Consider the following 21,530-nt stretch of genomic DNA (forward strand, 5'->3'; position numbering starts at 1 on the left):
TAGACTGCATTAGAAGCAGATGGTTCTAAATGGTACTTGTCAGTACCATTACTAGAAACCTTTTTATACATCTTTTAGCCTTCCATTACTATTTTTTATGGGTTTTCTTTACCTCTGTTTTTAAGAAAGGCAGAGATTGGTTCTCCAACTAGATGTAGATTTTAATTGATTACCAACCCATTTTGATAAGTGAATTTATATTTATAATCTTATTTCTGAGAAATAATTTCAGTCTAACATGACAGGAGCATAATCATTTTTGCTACTGTGATATAACGGGGAGCTCTCTTATAAATGTAACTAAGGCCCAGATAAGCTAAGCTTCATCTAGCTAATAAATTTCAGAGTGACTTTAACCCCAAAGTTAGAATTCATTCGTTCTATCTTGAAAAATGTATTGCTCTTTATTGGTAAACGCCAATAAAGCCAGAAACACCCGAAGAGCACATCCATCTCAATGTTTGATCATTCTAACAAATCTTAAGGTTAAAATGATTGTTAAACTTCAGAAGAGCCAGGAGGCATTTCTGTATTTGGCGGGGTAAACTGACCTTTGTATAACCATGTATCATGTCCCTGAAACAGATTTTTATTATGTGCCCCTCTGGGAGAAGCTTCAGTTTTGAAAATACAGCTATTTCAAATGAGCATCTCAGAAAAATTGGGAAGTAGAGTCATGTGGAAGGATTGATGAATAAATTCAGAATTTAAGCTTTGAGTGAGAGGAGTTGAGCTGATACATTTCATTTACAGTTATTTCTTTAAATTCCTTATAGGTAGAGTGATCAGATGTGACTTTAGATCTCAGGAAAATTGCTTATGTAGGCTCCCTTTTAAAAAAAAGGCGGACGGGGGGTAGCAATGTGAAACCCAGCAGTGAAGGAAAATTTCAGAATATTCTTTTAATAAATGCTTCATTTCCTTCCCAGGGCTAATATAAGTTTTTATCATATTCCTTTGCCCAAGCTTATGTTGCATAGTGGAAAGCAATGAGAAATGTTACATCATAAAGCAATGAAATGAAATGGGCGAACTACATCATCTCAGAGATTGAGACTAAATAGCAAAGATAAGGAATGACCCTCAAATGGAATGATCAACCAATTCTTGCGTAACATCTTCAAGAGTGACCATTTAACCATATTTTAGGCCCCAAGTGGCTAAATGAAGTAGAAAGAACAGGATGAGCAATTAAAGTATGTGTATAAGTATACACAGAAGAAATCTCTGCTATAGCAGTTTTAAAAGCTAGAGGGTCATTTGTCAAGATATGATGAAGAAAGTACCAAAGTGATAATCATCAACTACTGAATTGTGTTCTTACTTTCCCATCTATAAATCTCAATTATATTCCCATAATCCATTCAATTCAGTCATCTCCAACTCAAATGACTCCATTTGGGGTTTTGTTGGCTGTGTTACCAGAGTGTTCTGCCATTTCCTTTTCCAACTCTTCAGATTAGGAAATTAGGCAACCAGGGAATAAGTAATTTGCTCAGGGTCACAGCTAAATTTCTGAGGTCGGATTTGAATTTGGGTCTTCCTGATTCCCAGCTGGGAAGGGAACAATGAGACTTTCTCAAATGGTTTTTTACAGCAAATTACATTTTCATAGTTTAACAATTGACAGATATAGAGAATATGAGTTCTCTTTTTTTTTTTTTTTTTTTTGCTGAGGCAATTGGTGTTAAGTGACTTGCCCAGAATCACACAGCCAGGAAGTGTTAAGTGTCTGAGGTCAGATTTGAACTCAGGTCCTCTTGACTTCAGGGTTGATGCTGTATCCACTGTACCACCTAACTGCAATCCCCTTCCCGCCCCCTTTTTTTAAAGGTGCATTCAGTAATGCCAAATGCTGGCTTGACAGCCTCCTTTAATAAGAAATCTGCAAAGGTTCCTCCATAATGCAATAAGAGCTGGTGTCAGCTAAGCAATGTTCTGATTTTCAACTTTTGGCAAAGACATCACCAAAAGGGCATATCCCTGTCATTGAACATATCCAATATACAGACCAAATGACATTCCTTATAAATGATGAAACCCTCTTGTATACAGCTGATGTTGTACTAACTGCCTCATAAATACTAAATACCACAGAACTAGTAAGATCCACAACCACACAGAAATATAGTACCCACAGAAGATACCAGGATCTGGAAAATGCTTGTTGGCCCAACAATATGATGTGTAGCCTAATGGGTAAACTATTGATCCTGTCGTCTATAACTTCCAATCATTGCAAATAACCCAAAAGGAACAAGACAAAAGGAATGGGCTAGATTTTATTTGGGAAACCACAGTGCTGCTGATCACAGGCTGCTAACTCATGCAAAGGGCTATTTTTTTAATACCAGAATTCTCTCATGATATATATGATGCAGGTCATCACACACCATGGCCTTTGAAGAATCAAAGTTGCAGGCATTCTAGTGAATAATTGTGATGACCGCGTATTTAAAATTAGCCAGAGTCAGGAATTCAGGTTAAGGGAAAAATCTTCAATCTTTATTCTCAGTAGAGGTGAAGAAGGATTGCGATAGCAATATGGGCAGCTGCGACAGGAAGCCAGCTAGCAGAGGGAGATCTGAGCTGAAGGGCCGTCGCAATGGCAATGCGAGCAGCTGTGTCAAGACGCCAGCCAGCAGTCTCTCCGTCCGCTTCCCTTTCCACTCCTCTGCCCCCACTCACCAAAAACATCATTTCCTATACAACACATCAGGACTTGCACAAAGAGTGGGTGGGGGCCATTCTTTCTCCAAGCTTATATATTAATAGAGTATGGTCCAATTACTATTTAGCTTCACGTGCTTGGGACCTCAGTGCATCAACTCAAGCCTCAACCCATTACAAATAATGGAGACATGGTAGATGGAGATTATAGCCTATCACTTCTAGCACACAAAAGATAGTGTCAAAGATACCTTCTAGGGGCTAGTTGTTGCAGTGGATAGAGCACCAATCGCCTCAGCCAAAAAAAAAAAAATACCTTGTAGATGATAGGTGATTGGAAAGGACCTGGGCCAGTCATGTAAAAGCTAGAGCTAATTGGCAATGCACATGTGAACTGGCCTACCTCATCCATCCCCTCTTGAATGAAATGGAAAAGGCTATCTTCTCATCAGATAAGTGTTCATTGCTGTCTATAGGACATTGTGCTGAACCCTGGGTTTGAAATAAGTTCTATTTAGATCTAGAACAAGAGACTGGAATACATCAAGTCCACCTCCCTCATTTCCAGAGCAGAAAGATGTAGAAATGATTAAATAATAAACATTAAGTAAATGTCAAATTGTGTCAGACACTGCCAAAGGCTGAAGGTAACAGGAGCTCCCAGTCAAACAGCTCGGTACAAGCGAGTTATGGACAGGATAATTGGGAAGTAGTGTCAGAGAGACAGCACTGGCATTAACTAGGAGGGTCAGGGGTTGGGAGGGAGGCCCAACAGTGTGCCCTGCAGCCAGACATGTCGGGAACTAAGATGCAGGGCTCTACAGGGCAAGGAGGCTACTTGGATTACAGAGCATATAAACTGAATAAAGGTTGGGAGCAGAGCAGGTGGTAAAGGGCTTTAAATGCGGAGGATTTTCTATTTGATCCTACAAATGATAGGGAGCCATAGCAGCTACATAGTAATAGGGAGTGACAGCAAAGAGATCACCAGTGATTTGGGGGAGGACAGTTTCGGTGAAATGATGCTGAAAACCAGACTGTAAGAGGTTAAGAAGAGTGTGAGGGAGGAAGTGGAGGCACCAGTAGTAGACGGTCTTTTCAAGGAGCTTACCCACAAGAGAGAGAAGGGAAACGTGGGATAATTTCTGGGATGGAAGGATCAAGTGAAGAGGATGTTACAGGTATGTTTGTAGGCAATAGGGAAACAGCTCATTGAAAGGGAGAGACTGAGCAGAAAGAAGAGCCACTCTGTTGGAGAAATTGAGATAGAACAGGGTCATTTGTACATGGAGAAGGGTTTGCATTGGTAAAAAGAAAGGCTCCTTTCCTGGAGACAAGTGAAAGAAAAGAATGACATTCAAGGCAATCTCAATAACTTTGGATAGAAAATCCCATCTGCATCCAGAAAAAGGATTGGATTGAATATAAATCAATACATGCGGTGTTGATTTTTTTCTGTTTTTACCCCCATAGTTTTTCCCTGTTCTGATTTTTTTCTCTCTTCATGCTTCAGAAGCAATGTGTATTAGAAATTTTTTTTTAAAAGGAAAATTAGAGAATGACAAGGAATATCTGAGTGATGGAAGATGAGGGAGAGGGGAGAAAAGAACTCATGGCTAATGACCTTAATTTTTTCTCTGTCATAGATGAGCAAAGGCCTCAGCTGACAGAGTAGGAGGAAGGGGAGCCATGGGAGGCTTGAGGAGAGGTGAGATGGTCTGGAGGAGCCTTGGTAGAGAGGGGGTCAGAGAACTGATAAGGGAGGTAAAGCAGGATTGCCTCACAGCAGTGAGGGCCCGGGGAAGATTCTGCAACGTACATCTGTAGAGCACCCAGTCATTCCTTGCATGGTTCTCTCCACCTTCATTCAGCAGCCTGTTGACAGGAGTAAAGACAGATGGTGAGAGTGTGCAAAGTGGGCCAAGGTATAACTGATGATACGATAAAGGGGCTCAGTGCGAGTGACAGAATCAGAATTCAAATTCAGGTCAATGCTCTTCCAGTATTTCCCATTTAAAAGACTTCCTATAGAAAACTGATGCCAGATATGCTTCCATTTTTGCACAGCAAACCAATGACATTGTGCGAGACGAGTTTGTCCTAGAAAAGGTCTTGGCTTTGCAGCTAGATGACCATTTGTTGAGGGTCATTCTGATCCATCTGGGTTGGATAAAATGGCCCAAGGTCCCCTTCTACATCTCCTGTTTCATAGATTCAGCACTGGAAGGGATTTTCAATTTCATCTAGCCCAACTCTAAAGAATTAAATGAAGCAATTTGCTTGTAGTCCCTCCAAGTAATAAGGAGCAAACACAAGATTTGAAACCATTACCTCTGGCTCCAGAGCATATCTCCAGAGCCAGAATTCTTCCTTTGAGGATATCATACCTGATGGAAAAGCTATCTTAAAGGGCTTTGCACAACTTATAATTTTGGAATGTTGTAACAATACTAAATCATGTTAGCTTATTTCTCATTCCCACGTGTCCTCCAAGATGCATCTAAGACATGGAGAATTGCTTTCCATTTACTGCTCAGAAAAGAAAAAAAAAAAGCTATAGCTTAAAAAGGCACTACAGACGATGGATCTATGAGATGAGCAGGTTATTCCTCTCAAACCAGAGGTTAACTGGTTGCTCTAAATTTCCCCCCTGCTCTCTGGTGGGATCCTGGCTTGAAGAGGCCTAGGAGACAATGTAGTCCCACTCCCTAATTCAACAACAGCAGCTCCTTTGTGGTAGTGTCATTCTAAGCCCTGTGATCCCGAGACCTGGAAAGAGCTTTAGAAGTTAGCGAGTCATCTTTGCTTTGCAGAGAAACTGAAGCCCAGAGAAATGAAATTATTTGCTCTGAATCACACAGGAAGTGGACATCCAGATCTGAGATTTTAACTTCAATCCATTATTCTCTGCAGTATATTTACTGTGCTGCCTCCAATGATTAAATAAGTACGTAACCCGACTTGGGATTTTCTTGGCAAAAATACTGGAATGATTGGCTATTTCTCTCTGCAGTTCATTTGACACTTGGGAAAAACTGAGTTAAGTGACCTGTCTAGGATCACACAGTAAGTACCTGAGGCTGGATTTGAATTTGGGGTCTTCCTAAATTCAGACCTATAATTCTGTTCTCTTTAGAAAAGAAACTTAAAGCAGGAGAAGACACAGCAGAAGTAAGATTTTATCCCAGATCTCACACCTTCGATTCTTTGGTCCCTTCTCCTACATTAAGAAGATGTCTGGCTTAACACTTTAAGTTTTTCTAGTGGCAGGCCAATGAAGATAAATGGCTTTATAAAGCTATCCCCTCCCACTTCACCTCAGGCCTTGCACATTAACAGTGCCAAAATGCCAAGTGCTGTTTCTAAGACCCAGACATGATCCAAACCACAAGCCTGGGTGCTTGCCTGGGAATGCTGACTGAAAGCTCTGCAAATCACCATTCCTTCCTCCTGCCAGTGAGCAAATCCCAAGACGGTTTCTATCAGACATAATTGCTGGCAGACAATCATGAGGCTGCCTGCTCTCGCCCCTGAGAGAGTGTGAGGGGCTCTGCATTCAGTGTCCAGGGCACCACAGTCCGGCACTCTTCCTGGGCATCTTACCAGGCTCTTGGGCCTTCACTCACATTTGAGGGGAATTTGATTTAAAAAGCAGCTCCAGTCCTTTCCTTGGTCTTCAGATATCTGTGAGCCCAGTTGTGGAAAGACTTCAGTTCCAGTGCTGTCTCCCAGGAGACTCCTTGGAAACCAGCCCCCACGACTGAATTTTCCTTACTTCAGTCCATCCGCTATGCCCAGGCTGCTTATAAATCAGCACACTGCCTTTTAAGGGGGAGGAGAAACATAGGGAAAGTTGCTTATCAACCACCAAGGGAGGATTCACATATGCCGTCTACTTCACCAGCGAATTTTAGTCTCCTGTATCCTGTCGCCAGGTACCTAGCTAGGGCAGGGATGGTTCTGGTTTTCTACAAATATAGAACCATTCCACAGACAAGCTACATAATCAAACTACTGAGGCTAAAACTCAATGCAAACCAGTGTGCAACCTTGGTCAGGGTTTGCAAGACCCAAATTCTAGTCTTTGCATAACAGGTGGAGTCTGTAAGATCTGAACTAATGGCTACCACTCATTCCAGGGTTTTCTCTCCCAAATTAAGGGGAGGTGGGGCAGCTTTAAAATTTTGTATAAAGAGCAGAGCCAAGGCTGCTTCAGTTTATGAAGAGGTCTGGTACTTTGTCATGTAGGTTATACAAGATGGAACCATCTCAACAATGATTTTGCCTATTACTAACAAATAATGCTTTTATAGTTTGCTTTAAGTCTGACAGGGTATGGTAGATAGAGCACTGTGCTTAAGAGTTAAGACCGGAGTCCAAATGTGGCATCAGACATTTACTAGCTCTGTGATCCTGAGCAAATTACTTTATTGTTTGCCTCAGTTTCCTCATCTGTCAAATGATCTGGAGGAAGAAATAGCAAATCATTCTAGTATCTTTAAAGAACAAGAAAATCTCCAAGGGATCAGAGGAATACTGAACATGATTGAAAAATAATTGAACTGATAAGCACAATATGACAAGCACATTTGAGGCAAAGTTAAGTTTGATGTCAGCCCGAAATTCATAAAGAAATATATACTTTTAAAAAATCAATGTACAACCAGAAAAAAAAAAAGTAAAAATTTTAAAAATTTTTAAAAGAAGCTATATTACAAATGAGATACAATTGTGCAAATTGGAGATAATCTTATCAAAAATCTTATCAAAAAGGTGTGTGAATATACTTTCTTTTTAAAATTAATTTATTTTCAATAAACATTGTTTTATGAGTAATGTTGAGAGAGAAAAAAACAGAACAAAAGGAAAAAAACATGGGAGAGGAAAAAAAAATAAAACAGAAAAAGAAGAGAACATAGCATGTGTTGATTTACATTCAGTCTCCATAGTTCTTTTTCTGGATGCAGATGGTATTTTCTGTCCAAAGTCTATTGGGATTGCTTTGGATCACTGAACTACTGAGAAGAACCAAAGCCTTTCATAGCTGATTATCACACATTATTGCTGTTATTGTGTATAATATATTCCTGGTTTTGCTTGTTATAGATACCCACCTTTTACATGAAGCTTTAAATGGAATGAATATTTCATACTGTCTTAACTTGATAAAAGTCTCCTTTTATTAATGTATCTGTTGGTAATAAACTGCATTGAGTAGTTATGCAAAATATTTGAAAAACCCAATAGGAAAGCAAAAGAGTCAGGTGGGGAGAAAGCAATCATCCCCTTTGACAAGGACCATATTCTTCCAAAAATTGCCACTGAGTGACCACCCGACTGAATCTTGTCAGAACAAACAGGTGCATTTGTGGGCATTGCAATACAGCATTCCCAACCCATCACACCCACCCGTGTGGGACCCTTACAGAACTCAGCTCGGTAACAGACAGCAAGTGCTAAGTGGGTGAGATCTCAATTATAACTGGAATTCATTGTAAGAAAAAAAAAATCCTCTCAACTACTAGTATCTTCTTTAACTCTCTTGTGTTTAACCACCTTTATTTATCATTATTCTCTATGTTATATATATATGCTTATATATATATATGCTTATTTTCTACATATGTATATTTTCTACTAAAATATAAACTTCTTCAGAATAAAGATTTTGAAAAAGTATGATGTCAGAATAAATGTCCTAATAAGGAACTATTCAAAAGTGAAGTGGGCTGCTTCTGAAAGTAATGAGTCTATCTGCCCTTCCCTATCATGAGGAAATGTTGAATGAACAACATTTCTGGGTATGGATTTGGCTTGATGGCTGCTGGCTCTGGGCAGTATTACCCCTTATTCCTGAGAAGGAAGCTGACAATTACAACCAGCTAGCTAATGATATAACTGAAACTTGACCCAAGGCTCTTGCTTCCTCACCCAAGTGCCATTTTGACAGGTGGGTCACTGGAGCAAAGATTGAGTTGGAAGGAGCTCCTTGAGATCCAGCCCCTCGTTGTCCAGGAGAAAAAGGTCACATAGGTACTCAAGGGAGAAGATGGATTCAAACCACGTTCCTCTTACTCTGAGACTACCAGGTCCCTCCTCCTGTGAGTGTCACTGTGAAAAGACCATACAATTCTGTGGCTCTAGTGGGGTGAGGGAGGAAGATGGAGCCTTAGCAGGACAGCCTTCCAACGGGTCTACCCTGCAACTTCAGGTTCCTGTAGTCTTATTCCCAACACCTAAACTATTTCTATTTTTTCTCTAGAATTATTCAATTGATTTTATGATTTTTATTTCCTCTTCCAAATGACCTGATTGTCATAACTTGCTACTGCTGTTTCTCCCACTATCCCTTCGTCTGCTGTCAGCCTTGCCATTATTGCTTAAGAATTATTTTTCTTAAATATCAGGAAAATTATATTCTTAGAGCCATTTTAAAGTACACTACAATGGTCATTTCAGTCAGACAATGAGCAGACCTGCCTGATTAGACTTTATTGATGGTACAACAAGGCAACATTCCCTGTGGACACTCCTGGCTACTTCTGTCATTAGTCAAGATCGCAGCATTTCTGAAGGAGCAGATACTCTGCTGGGGGAGGCAGAAAACATACACACAAAGCAAAAAGCTGGCATAATACTTTTGAAGAGAAAAACCACCATGGCTCCTGTCATTGTTAAGAGCCTATAGTAAGAGACTGTTAAAATCCAGAACAAAAGAACAATAGAGGGTGAGGGACAGCAGGTATTTCCAGACCCAAAGCATCTGCTGCTGCTTCAAGTCAGTGTGTTTCATACCAAGTGGCAGGGGTGAGGTAAGGAAAAAGGTCTACAGGTGACCTTGACAGGTGCCAGGTCAAGGATTGGCACAAGATCACAGAAATGACTTGACCAGACCCCTCGCTAAAACACTTCCTTTTAAAAGGAAAAGAAAAAAAAGACAAAAGAGCACCAAAGTTTACATCCTTTGGAATGAATATTTCACACTGTCTCAACTTGATAAAGTCTCCTTTTATTAATGTATCTGTTGATAATAAACTGCATTGAGTAATTATGTAAAATACTTGAGAAACCCAATAGGACAGCAAAAGGGTCAGGTGGGGAGAAAGCAATCATCCCCTTTGACAAGGACCATATTCTTCCAAAAACTGCCACTGAGTGACCACCCGACTGAATCTTGTCAGAACAAACAGGTGCATTTGTGGGCATTGCAATACAGCATTCCCAACCCATCACACCCACCCGTGTGGGACCCTTACAGAACTCAGCTCGGTAACAGACAGCAAGTGCTAAGTGGGTGAGATCTCAGTTATAACTGGAATTCATTGTAGGAAAAAAAAAAAAAAACAACAACAACAACAACCAAAAACTCTTTACACCAAAATAAAAATGAAGATGTAACATCTGCTGAGAAAAGATTTCACAGAGATGATCTGGGTACATCAGATCAAAATCATCATTATTTCTCAAAAGGAACATGGAAGAGAAAATATTCTTCTCTCTCTCTCCCCAGAATTCTCCCTCTAGACCTTGAGGCAAGGCTGCAAAATGGGCTTTGGTAAAAGAGAGAGATTCTGATGTCTTCTCTCAACTCACCCTGCTTGAATAAAGAATCAGGCTCTCTCGTTCAGCAGGAATAAAGCCAAAAGGGCCCTTTGTGGAGCTCACTTTCCCCAAGCCTCGCCTGGTTTTCTATGGAGGGCTTTGTGTCTTGGTCTAAGCAAATGGGGTGAGAACTCCAGGATGTCATCATTTCCTTGCTAATTGGACTTCAGGTCTTTTAACAGGCTGCCTACACTAAACTTCTGGGGTCAGTGCAATAAAAACTATCATTGTAAAATCCTAACACTTGTATAAAATTTGTGGGCTTATCTCTCAAAATAGATCACGCTAATTAATATTCTGGCTATAGTTAGTGCATACAAAGGCACAAGGGTTTCTCGGTGGGGCAGAACATTTCCACATTACTTCATACAAATACCATTTCAGTTTATTTTGAACCCAGTCTTGGACCAGAAATAGGGTTTTCTGCATAACTCCATTATGCAACATCATGCTTGAGGATAGACATTGATTGCCTCACCACCACCATTTTGCTACAACAGAAGAGGGTGTCAATACCCTTTTTCTTAGCCCAAGAGAAAGTCTGGTGGAAGTGCAACCATTTTTCTGGTTTCAGTACTACCTGGAGAGACAGGTTAGAGAGAATTCAGAAACAGGTTCAATTGGTGACTTCCATCTGGCCTCTTGAAGTTTATGACATCATGGGGCTGTTTTCTATCAATTTTAGGAAGACTGAAAATGGGAGAAATTAATTCTCATGCTGATGTGACAAAGACCACATCATGATGGCTCCAGACATTAGTTGTCTTTGTCCACAGTATAAGCTCCGGTCTCCCCATTCAGACATGCCCTTTGGAAGATGGAATAGAAATAACTAATGAGGGAGAGTCTGCTTTATCAGGCTTTCTCAGAAATTGGAAGTATTGTTCTCACCATCTGAGGATACTCCTCTATGGGTCTGGTCTGTTCCCTCTACCCAGCACAACTATGAGTCTGAAAGAACTTCAGACTCCAGCTAGAACAGATGAGGACTCAGTTTGCAGATAAGGAACCAGAGGCCCATAAGCGGGTCACACTTGGTAACAAAAGGCTGAGCTGGAATAGGAGAAGCCCAGATCCTCAGGCTTCATGGTGACATCCTACTTCCCTAAGGCAGATACCAAAAGACAGATTTGAGAGATTCTGACTTCAAGTGATGGCCTGGCATGAAAGTGTTTTGAATTTGAAAATCAATTGACCAAATTAGCTTGGTAGATAATAACTTGTGCTCTCTGAACCCCTGGTGTTAAAATTCTCTCCATTGTGAATTCTGTCCTCCAAGATTCACAAGGAGGGAAGGAAAGCTTTCTTCCCCCTCGGATCATAACCTACCACTGACTTCTTAGCATTCAGCAGGGATCTGTGTTAGTTGAAACATTCTTTACATTTTACAAAAATTTCTGCAGTTCTGTTATGTTTCAAGCAATGGTGCAGAGAAGGAATCATCTCTGCTCTTCTGTCTGAGTAGGTCTACCCAAGGAGTAAATGGAATAAACAGGTCACTCGTGGGATGTCCTTCCTTGTTGAAGAGTTTCCTCTGATGATCACAGCACCGTGACCTCAAACTGAAACAGAAAACAGAAAGCCATCTTGTTGAAGCACTGGAATAAGTTTAGCAGTAGGATAATTGAGGCTTTAATGGGTGCCAGCAAGGGCATAGAATTCTAGGATCTGGAATTAGAATTGGTGCAGTTAGGTGGTGCTGTGGATGGAGTGCTGGGCTTGGAGCCAAAGAAATTCATCTTCCTGAGCTTAAATCTGGCCTTAGATACTTACTAGCTGTATGACCCTGAGCAAGCTATTTAACCCTATTAATCTCAATTTTCTCATCTGTAAAACGAGGTGGAGGAGAAAAGAGCAAATTATTCCAGTATCTTTGCTAAGAAAACCCGAAAGAATAAGAAAAACTGAAAAATAACTGAATAATAAAATCCAATTCTCTGATGTTACAATTAAGGAAACAGGTTTTATGGTGTGGCCATTGTACACGGGTTTACAGAACAAATGGCCCAGAGGGAATCGGTCCTGTTGGGACATAGGATTGTGGCTACTGGGCAAAGAAATCACTTGCTTCCATAATCAAAGATAAAAGAGCAGAACCTAAAACTGTATGCAATTAACATATATAGACATGGATGCCTGTCTTCCCTCTACCTCCTTTTAATTTTACCTTAAAAGAGTACCAGCTAGGAGACAAAAAGGTCTGAACATTCTCTCCTAGGCAACACATCTATTGATCACATTTAATCTGGACACTAATACTACCCTGAAAATCTGTAACCACAGGGTAGAAGGTCCCCCCAAAACATGCTCCAAAACTGAAGGGGCAGTTTTGGAGCATGTTTTGGGGGGACTTTCTACCTGTTGTATTTGGCCACTGAAGGGGCAGTTTTGGAGCGTGTTTTGGGGGGACTTTCTACCCTGTGGTTACAGATTATATATATATATATTTAGGTGTATAACAAGCTCACTTAAGAAATATCCTTTTTTTTAAAACAGTTCCAATAAAATCCTGTAAAAAGGGAATAAAGAAAAAGGCATGTTGATGCTTCTTAGATCATGCTCCCTAATTTTATTTAGTTTTTAGACCTAAGGATTTTAGGGAATGGGAAGAGAATAGAAATTTATATAGCATTTATTCTACTGGACATTCTACTAAGTTCTTTTACAAATATTATGTCACTAGATCTTAATTTCAGAGAGATGGTATATTTTTCATTTGGATGTTTAAAAAGTATATAAGACTTTAAAAAACTATACTTTGTTACAAAAAAAATAGATTTTTGAAACAATGCTGCCAATTTATTTTGATGAAAGCCAACGTTCTAGGGACACACTCTGACCAAGATTAGGGAGTTGAAGGCTGTGTACTAATAAGAGAAGTAAATGAAAGAAACAAAATTGGGATTATGTTGTGGTTTGATACAGTAGGGAACAGAAAATATAGGCCAGCAATAATACAACATAGTAGATAACATTGTAGCAATCAGGCAAATATTGATTGCCTTATTAGAGAAGACTGACTCCCTGTCAAATGTCAGGAACTAAAAGTTGAAAAAGTGTTTCAGAACATGATGCAGTGTCAGACATATACCTTTTCTTATTAAGTTTCTGGAGAGTTTTGTTTTTTTTATAAAAACTTACCTTTGTTTGAAGAGTCTCTAGGTCTCATTTTCTATGGTCAGCCCAGGATTGCTCATACCTTGAAGGAAAAGGATACAATAGTATTTGGAAAACTTATTTTCCTTGAGAGTGTCGTCCCATCCACCTCTTGTTTCCCACATCCCTCTCCTAATGTCAGACTTCCTTGCTGGATATTGTGGTCCTGGGCCCTTGGAGGCTATGCCAGTGGTTCTCAAGCTGGTGGACCCTTCCCTGTACCTGTTAGGGATCAACTTAGTCATGTCTGAGGAGCTGGCTCATCACTATAGCAGATTCTGGACTACATCTATAAAATCATAGAATTCTTGAAGCATTTAGTATTTCCCCCAAACAGCTTGCAGTGTTTCAAATGCACATGTTCAGTGGGTAAGAATATATATTTAGGATTACACACTACATATTTAGGATTATAATATAGACAACACATAAAAATCCCATTAAAAATCTTCCTTCCCTTTGGCTTCTCCCTCTGATTGGATGACTTCCCAGAACCTTCATTTAAGGAGGGCGTTCCTCTCCAGACTGCACTCTTGGACTTCTTCTACCATCCTCCTTCCCCCTAATTTTGTATCTCTCCCAAACATCCTTTTATGTGTTATCTTCCCCCCATTAAAAAGCTCCATATGAATAGGGACTATTTTTCTTTGTACTTATATTTGTATTCCTAATGCCTTGCTGATGGATTGATTGGATTTCATTTCCTATTCTCTTGTAGAAAAAATAATGAAATCTAACTTGCTTCCTCCCTTTCCCCATATCCAGAACAAACTCACACCCATTATACAGGTGTATATTTTCTCCTGAAAAAGGAAAGACCGAGGAAAAACTGCCTGCTCCTAGTAGCGTGACTTCTTTCTCATTCATTCCAGACCTTGTTCAATTCCAACTAATCTCATGACCTTCATCTTCACAACCCTCCTTCTAACTGTTTTGTTGCTACTTAGTTATCTCTTATATTTGGTTGGTTTTTAATTAAATGGAAACTTTTTCAAGGAACAAAAATCTCATTTCTTTCCCTCCCATTTGAATGAAAGAAAAATAAAAACAAAACTCAAGTAATGAAGTAGCAGAATTGGGCAAAACAAATTCTGACATCAGCCATGTCCAAATACACACAGACATATGCATATGCGCAAATATGTATCTTACATGTGTGTGTACATGCCTAAGGCTACATATTTTGTCTATCACCTCTCCATCATCAGTTCTCTGGAGACATGACTGGTCATAACTGTACTGCTGGAGAAACTGAGCAAGACAGAGATTAGAGACTAATTTAATAGTTTATTAAATGGAGAGATATACTGAGACCAAATGGATCCATGGTTAGTCCCAGGGCTGAACGAGCTATGTCTCAAAGAATCCAGCAGTGAATATCAGATAACAAGAACAATGACATAATGGGGGAGGTACCTGGGTAGAGAATGACCTAATTGGGGGCGGGGGACGGGGGGGAGAGGGGGGGAACACCTAGGATGACATAATGGGAGGTACTGGAGAAGCTCCTGATATTCTAATGAAGTCCAAAATGGATAAAGACCTTTATCCCATTAAACATTAAGAGGGATTAAATATAGCCTAAAGGCTAAGATATAAGACCTTTATCCTATCAAACATTAAGAGAGAATGGTTATAACCTGAGGCAGAGTAACTAAATCAAACATTAAGAGGGAAAGGTTATAACCTGAGACATATAGGAAACTAGGTCAGGACATTAAAGGGGAACTGTGGCACAACAATAACTTTGATCAAAGTTCTTCAGTCTTTCAAAGCTCTTGGTCTTTCTTTACAATGCTATTATATTCCTTCATGTTTGACACAGCTGCCTAGCTGCAACCATCAAGTTTAGAGAATAAGGCATTTTATTTAATGGGAAGATTGGCCAAAAAGGGCCCAATCCTTAGAGCCTTAGCCAATATGCTCTTTCTGGTGGGTTTTTACAGGTATGTGCTTTTGTTCCCTGCCCACTTGTATTCCAACACATGGAAGTTTGGAGAGCCTACTTTCTGACTTTAAGGCAATAAAGACCTGGAGTCTTCTGGCTGGCTTAGGAGCCAAAAGGACTCAGGAGGTACCAAGTCACAACTGAGTTCCCATATAGCAAGGATTGATAAGTTCCTCTCTTGGCCTTCTTGGTCATTTTTCCTCCTCACAAAAAACAAGGCAAGAAGGGCTATGGAGATGGGGGAAGGTCATCTGCTGCCCTATTTTCTTTCAGCCCTAACCCCTTTCTCTTCTATGTCTCATCTTTTTAAATATTAGGTAAAGGAATACACCAAAAAGATAGTGTCCAGGTGACCCATAGGACTAGAATATATTTTAACATATAGCCATCAAGGGTCCCACTGGTAACTATAGAAAGAGATGTCTCAAGGATGGTAGCAACCTTGGTCATTGCCATCCCTTGTGATGGAAAGCAGTACGATTTGACTCTGTAAAGGCACTGATTCCCAGAGCTCAGGTTCATCTGGGAGTAATCCATTGAGGACTTTGTGAAGGAAGAAAAGGACTTCTGGGAGCAGGAGTCAGGAGATATCTCTTGGCTATACATATTCTCTCCATGTGTATCTCACTCCTATTTTACTTTAAGTTTTAGTCTAGTCTCCCTAAGGACCTGGCATATATGATGGGGAATGATTGGGAGGAAGGTAGTATTAGCAATGACCTATTTTTTGCTGTATCTTCTCAGTAAGCCTTTATAGTTATCCTTAGACCCTGAGGGGAGAAGTGACATTTTCCCCTTTGGGAACCTAACCTATTAGTCCAGAATAAGTTGGCCTTCTTGAAGAGAACAAAGCTGTTGATTTTTCATTAGAAAAGTTTTCCATTAGCCCTGTACTGCATTGCCACTGTTCTTCCATATGTTCAAAGGGGTAATGAGTTCCTGTAATCCTTCACTAATTACTCATTATGATGGAGAAAAGTAGGACTTTTGATCAAAATCTTGTTCTTCTTGCTCTGGGGCTGGTGATCTGTCCTCCACACCATGCTACCTCTCCATACTTACTGAGCACTGAACACTTAGTAATAAGACCTACATTACTATCAATATCTCTATAATCCACAGATTCTTTGCACACAGGAGATTGTGTTTACAGGCAAAAAACAAATGTGTGAAGAAAACTCACCTCAGAATTAGAAAGAAGGAACAGATAGAATAAATACATTTATAACTTTTGAAATTATCTGTGAAAAGCAAGGTTTTTCAAGCTGGAGTGGGTAAGTCTCTAAATCTATGTTCACAAGGGCTTAAAAGTTAGGTTTCAAACATAATTCTTTTGAATAACAATGTCCTAATTTTTTCTTCATATTTTCATACTATCTCAACAAGCTAACCCTATGATCTAACTTACATGTACATGAGGGGTGTTCTATATCAGCCATGTTTCTCTCCTTATGCTTAAGTGTCAAGTGTTTTCAAATGAGAATTAAGAAATAATAGAAACCCCTAAATATTTTACAGGGGTTGGTGAGGGAGATGGAGTAGGATAGTGGAATGGAGAGTCTGTCAGCTAACTAGAGTCAGCAAACCAATATTATAACAGTCAGAGAAAACCTTGAGAACAGCACCGAAGGAAAGGTTAGAGAATTAAAAGGTTTTGCTTAGTGATTTGAAAAAGAAAGTGTGCAAGTTAGATTCAGGTTAGAAAGAAATGCTAGCTTATTTCCCCAAGGATGGAGTTTTATATTGTGACTTTTTGGACTTGGAAGTAATTCTAAATTATGTTTAACAAAAATTAAGTATGGCTCCATTTTTAAAAACAGAAATGCTGGAAGGTACTGGCCATCCCTGGTGCCCCAGAAACTGTTTTATGCTGCTCCATTGACACATATGTCCAAGAGACCAATTCTTTTCAAGTTCTCTCTCACACAAGTAGCAGTTTTCAATAAATGTTGGCAGCTACATAGGGAGAAATCCAATTACCCCAAAATGAGCCTAATATCATTCCTAAAGTGAATCATATTTGACATGCACCATCAAGTTCAAATTTCCACCTTTCAAAACAAATGAACAAAGGGTTACTTTCTTACCTACTTTTCCCTTGTCAGAATTTGTGCTGCTATCTGCCCAAGAATGAGGGTCAGTAAGAAGGTGACTCTGGGACTCCCTTAATGGTTTTGAAGGAAACTGGTGTCCTTCGAGGCTGTATGATAGTAAGAAAAAGGAGAGAAGGGCGATTAATGGCTTGGGGCATCATGGTCTAGACTGAGGTTGGAGCTCAGCCAAATGATTTGGATGCTTCACAGGTGTGCAAAATTTGCAGCCTCAAATATGGGTAAGATGAGAGTAGATGTATCTTATCCCCAGCTCAAAAGAACAGAGGGTGAACTGACCCAGTGGGAAGTAAAAACAAGATTTCAGAGAAGGTCTTCCTCTACATCTTCCCTTGAAGGCTGCTTAGATCTAGGGAAACTGTTGAAAGCATATTTACAGCTTCCCTGGGGCACACAGACCTTAAGAAATACAATGACACATTGTCTTTGATGGACAAGAAAAATTGTTTGGCTTATAGTTGCATCTCACTTTCAACAGGTCCCCCAGTAGTTGTTCAAGTGGATCTCATTAAATAGAAAGACACAGAACTCATAGACTCTCAAAGAGAGGAACCTTGAACTCCATCACATTAAGGTAAAACCATAGTATTTCAAAAATCAGATTTCCCTTTACCTTTTAATGAAAGGTCCTTGAAGCCAATATCAGACTGCATTTTTCTTACCTCCCCCTTAGCAGTCATGTTATATAAATTGAAAACTGAAGTTAAAAAACAAAACACAAAAAGCCCCCCAAAAGTATGGCTGATTCCTTTTACCAGTGCCTCTTCAGAAGAAAAATAACACTTTGATCCTAGCTTAAAGTTGTACTAGTAACATTCTTTTTGGGGCAGAGAATCTCTGCTGAGGACCTTGGATGAGGCAATCTTACTCTGTTTCTGATGGACTCAGTCTTTAGATCCAACTCCCTGAGGCCTAAATATGTCAAAATGCTTTCCTAATCCCTCTTTTTTTTAAAAAATAGTATTTTATTTTCCCCATTACATGTAAAGATAGTTTTCAACACTCACTTTTGTAAGACTTTGTGTTCCAGATTTTTCTCTCTGATCCCTTACCTTCCCCTTCCCCAATACAGCAAGCAATCTCATATAGGTTAAATATGTGCAATCCTTTAAAACATATCTCCATATTTGTTGTTTTGTGCAAGAAAAATCAAATCAAAAGAGGGGAAAAAACCACGAAAAGGAAAACAACAAATAAAAAGTGAAAATACTATGCTTCAATTCACATTCAATCTCTATAGTTCTCTCTCTGGATGTGATTGGCATTTCCATCCCAAGTCTACCCAAACCCTCTTAATGCTAGTGCCTTCCCAAATAAGTAATAAATAAATCAATAAATCTCAATAGTAATAATAATGATAAGGGATGTACTCCCAGGCATGATTCCTTATTGAGTAATAGAAGGTAAAGGTACCTGCTGATTTGCCATTTACTGGATTGTAGACTACATGCGTCTAGAACCCAGGAGTTCCCATTCACAGCCTCTAGCCCCAGGTTTTTTGCTTTGTAGAGGGAAAGGATCTGCTTTCAACATTAAGATAGTAAGGAGGCAGCTCCCAACCTTTTCTACCCACAGTCAAGGCAGCAACTTCAAGATGGCCTACCTGATTGCTGCAAGCACAGGGAGGGTGGAAACCCCCATTCTAGGAATTGGGCTCCACATGTTTCTTTGGCTCCCACTGATAACAGAATGACATATAGTTTGACTTGGTTGATTTTGCCCAATACCCTCTCCCCTGACACTTCTGGGGCTCTGCCAAAATATTTGCTGTGGCCAATACAGTACTGGTACTTCAGGCCCCACAGAATCCAAGAGAGTTCTCAATGAAAGGAATATACTGCTCCCTTCCCCCCAATAGGCTGTTTGAACACAGTAATACTTAACAAATGCAGCATCCGTACAGATTTACCTAATTTATTTACAGAGCCCATGTGGGAAAATAAAACACACACACACACACACACACACACACACACACACACACATGGAGGGAAGGAGACACAGAGAGAATGAAAATGAGAATGTTCTGATCTGGCAGGAAACTCATTGAAAGTAATGTCAGAATTTTTTTGGTCAGGATTTTTAAAATGCGATACTTTTTTTTTTTTTAAGTCCATACCTCTTCCATAAAATGAAGCCAAAATTATCAAGGAAATAAATTAAATTATAAATTAATATTATTGGATCCTCGATCCAGAACGGAGGGATATCAGAAACTATCTTGTCCATCCATGTCATTTAATAACTAATAATAATAACAATGGCTAGCATTTAATATAGTACCTACTATGTGCTAGGCACTGTTAAGTACTTTTTATTTTAAACAAATATTATCTCATTTAATTCTCAGAATCATACTCAGATATTATTCCGATTTTGTAGTTTAGGAAACTGATAAATAAAATATGGTGACTTACCTAGGGTCATTATAGCTAATAAGTACCTAAAGATGGACTTGAGGCCCAGTGTAACATCTAGCTACTAGGGTTACCTAGCTACTAAGTGTTAGATTATAATTTAAATCCAAGTCTTCCTAACCCCAAGGCTCATACTTTATCTTCTTTATGATATTGAATAGTTTCTTATTATTATTATTATTTTTTATTTTTATTTTTATTTAATAATTACTTCATATTGACAGAATCCATGCCAGGGTAATTTTTTTTTTTTACAACATTATCCTTTGCACTTGTTTCTGTTCCAATTTTTTTCCCCTCCTCCCTCCACCCCCTCCCCTAGATGGCAAGCAGTCCTTTATATGTTGGATATGTTGCAGTATATCCTAGATACAATATATGTTTGCAGAACCGAACAGTTCTCTTGTTGCACAGGGAGAATTGGATTCAGAAGGTATAAATAACCCGGGAAGAAAAACAAAAATGCAGATAGTTCACATTCGTTTCCCAATGTTCTTTCTTTGGGTGTAGCTGCTTTTGTCCGTCATTTATCAATTGAAACTCAGTTAGGTCTCTTTGTCAAAGAAATCCACTTCCATCAAAATATGTAGAGGGATTTGCCCAGAGTCATTTAGGTATTAAGTAATGTTGTTGTTGTTCCACTGGACATGACCCCATTTGGGGTTTTCTTGGCAAAGATACTGGAATGGTTTAAGCATTTCCTTCTCCAGCTCATTTGACAGTTGAGGAAACTGAGGTACAAACAGGGTAAAGTCCCTCCTCCATTTTTATTATTGACTGTTACAGAGGAGGAAATGAATAATTTGCCCAAACTCTAGAGCTCTCAGCTCTAGAGCTACCAGAGACCCCCAAACCATTATTCCATTCCTCTCACTTTACAGAAGAGCAAACATTTTTTTGAAGTTAAGTAAATTGCCTTAAATCATGCAGACTGTTAATGACAAGGTAGGATTAGACCCAGAGCTTCTGACTCCAGAATCAATGCTTTTTTCTTCCACTGGGACACTATACTCAGCATGAAAACAATTTAGAAAAGCATCTATATAGGTGAAACACACTCTAACTGTATGGAAACTTAGTTATGGAGCCAGAGATAATGTAGCCTTCTACCAGGTGGCTTGGCCCTTTTAGCATAGCTTCTAGCTCTGTGACAACCCAAGTTCGTTGTTCTCTTTCTTAAACAGGTTTGGCTTTAGTGGCCCCTCTCAGTGATTGTTCTTTGTCGTTGGGGCAACCATGTTTTAAAATCCTAGAATTAAATAGACAAAACCACCATGCCAACGTTGATCAAGGGAGGTTCTCTTTGGGCAGGGCCTCCCTAGCACTGCTTTGCAGGAATGGTTCATGCCCCTCTTGAACCATCATTGCCAGGAGCACTCAAATATTTTCCATCTCTTGCCCACAGGAGACTCCTGCCCTGCTCATAGTCCTGGAGGGAGGTGGAGTCCTCAATCACAGTGCTAAGCTGCCATAGAAGAAATCAGGTCCTTCATCAATATATCTTGATGATTATCAACAGAAAAAAATTGGAGAAGTCATAACCATAAAAGTAAGGGAGAAACTCCAAGCCACATGGTAGAGGGGATAGAGGATGGGGCCTGGAAAATCCCAATCTCTTATATTTAC

General features: G+C 39.5%; 1 protein-coding gene across 1 annotated transcript in view; it reads right to left on the minus strand.

The window, feature by feature from the left end:
• Positions 1–9,658: 9,658 nt before the first annotated feature.
• The window catches only part of ZDHHC2 (zinc finger DHHC-type palmitoyltransferase 2), a 51,958-nt gene continuing 40,086 nt past the window's right edge, over positions 9,659–21,530 (minus strand). The window contains exons 11-13 of the mRNA XM_051963840.1: positions 17,464–17,576; positions 13,414–13,471; positions 9,659–11,834 (exon numbers count right to left, since the gene is read on the minus strand). Coding sequence (XP_051819800.1) covers positions 13,431–13,471; positions 17,464–17,576 — 154 coding nt within the window. The 3' untranslated portion in view covers positions 9,659–11,834; positions 13,414–13,430. The remainder of the gene's footprint in view (positions 11,835–13,413; positions 13,472–17,463; positions 17,577–21,530) is intronic.

This window comes from Antechinus flavipes, chromosome 6 (assembly GCF_016432865.1).
Source record: "Antechinus flavipes isolate AdamAnt ecotype Samford, QLD, Australia chromosome 6, AdamAnt_v2, whole genome shotgun sequence".
Classification (NCBI taxonomy): Eukaryota; Metazoa; Chordata; class Mammalia; order Dasyuromorphia; family Dasyuridae; genus Antechinus; species Antechinus flavipes.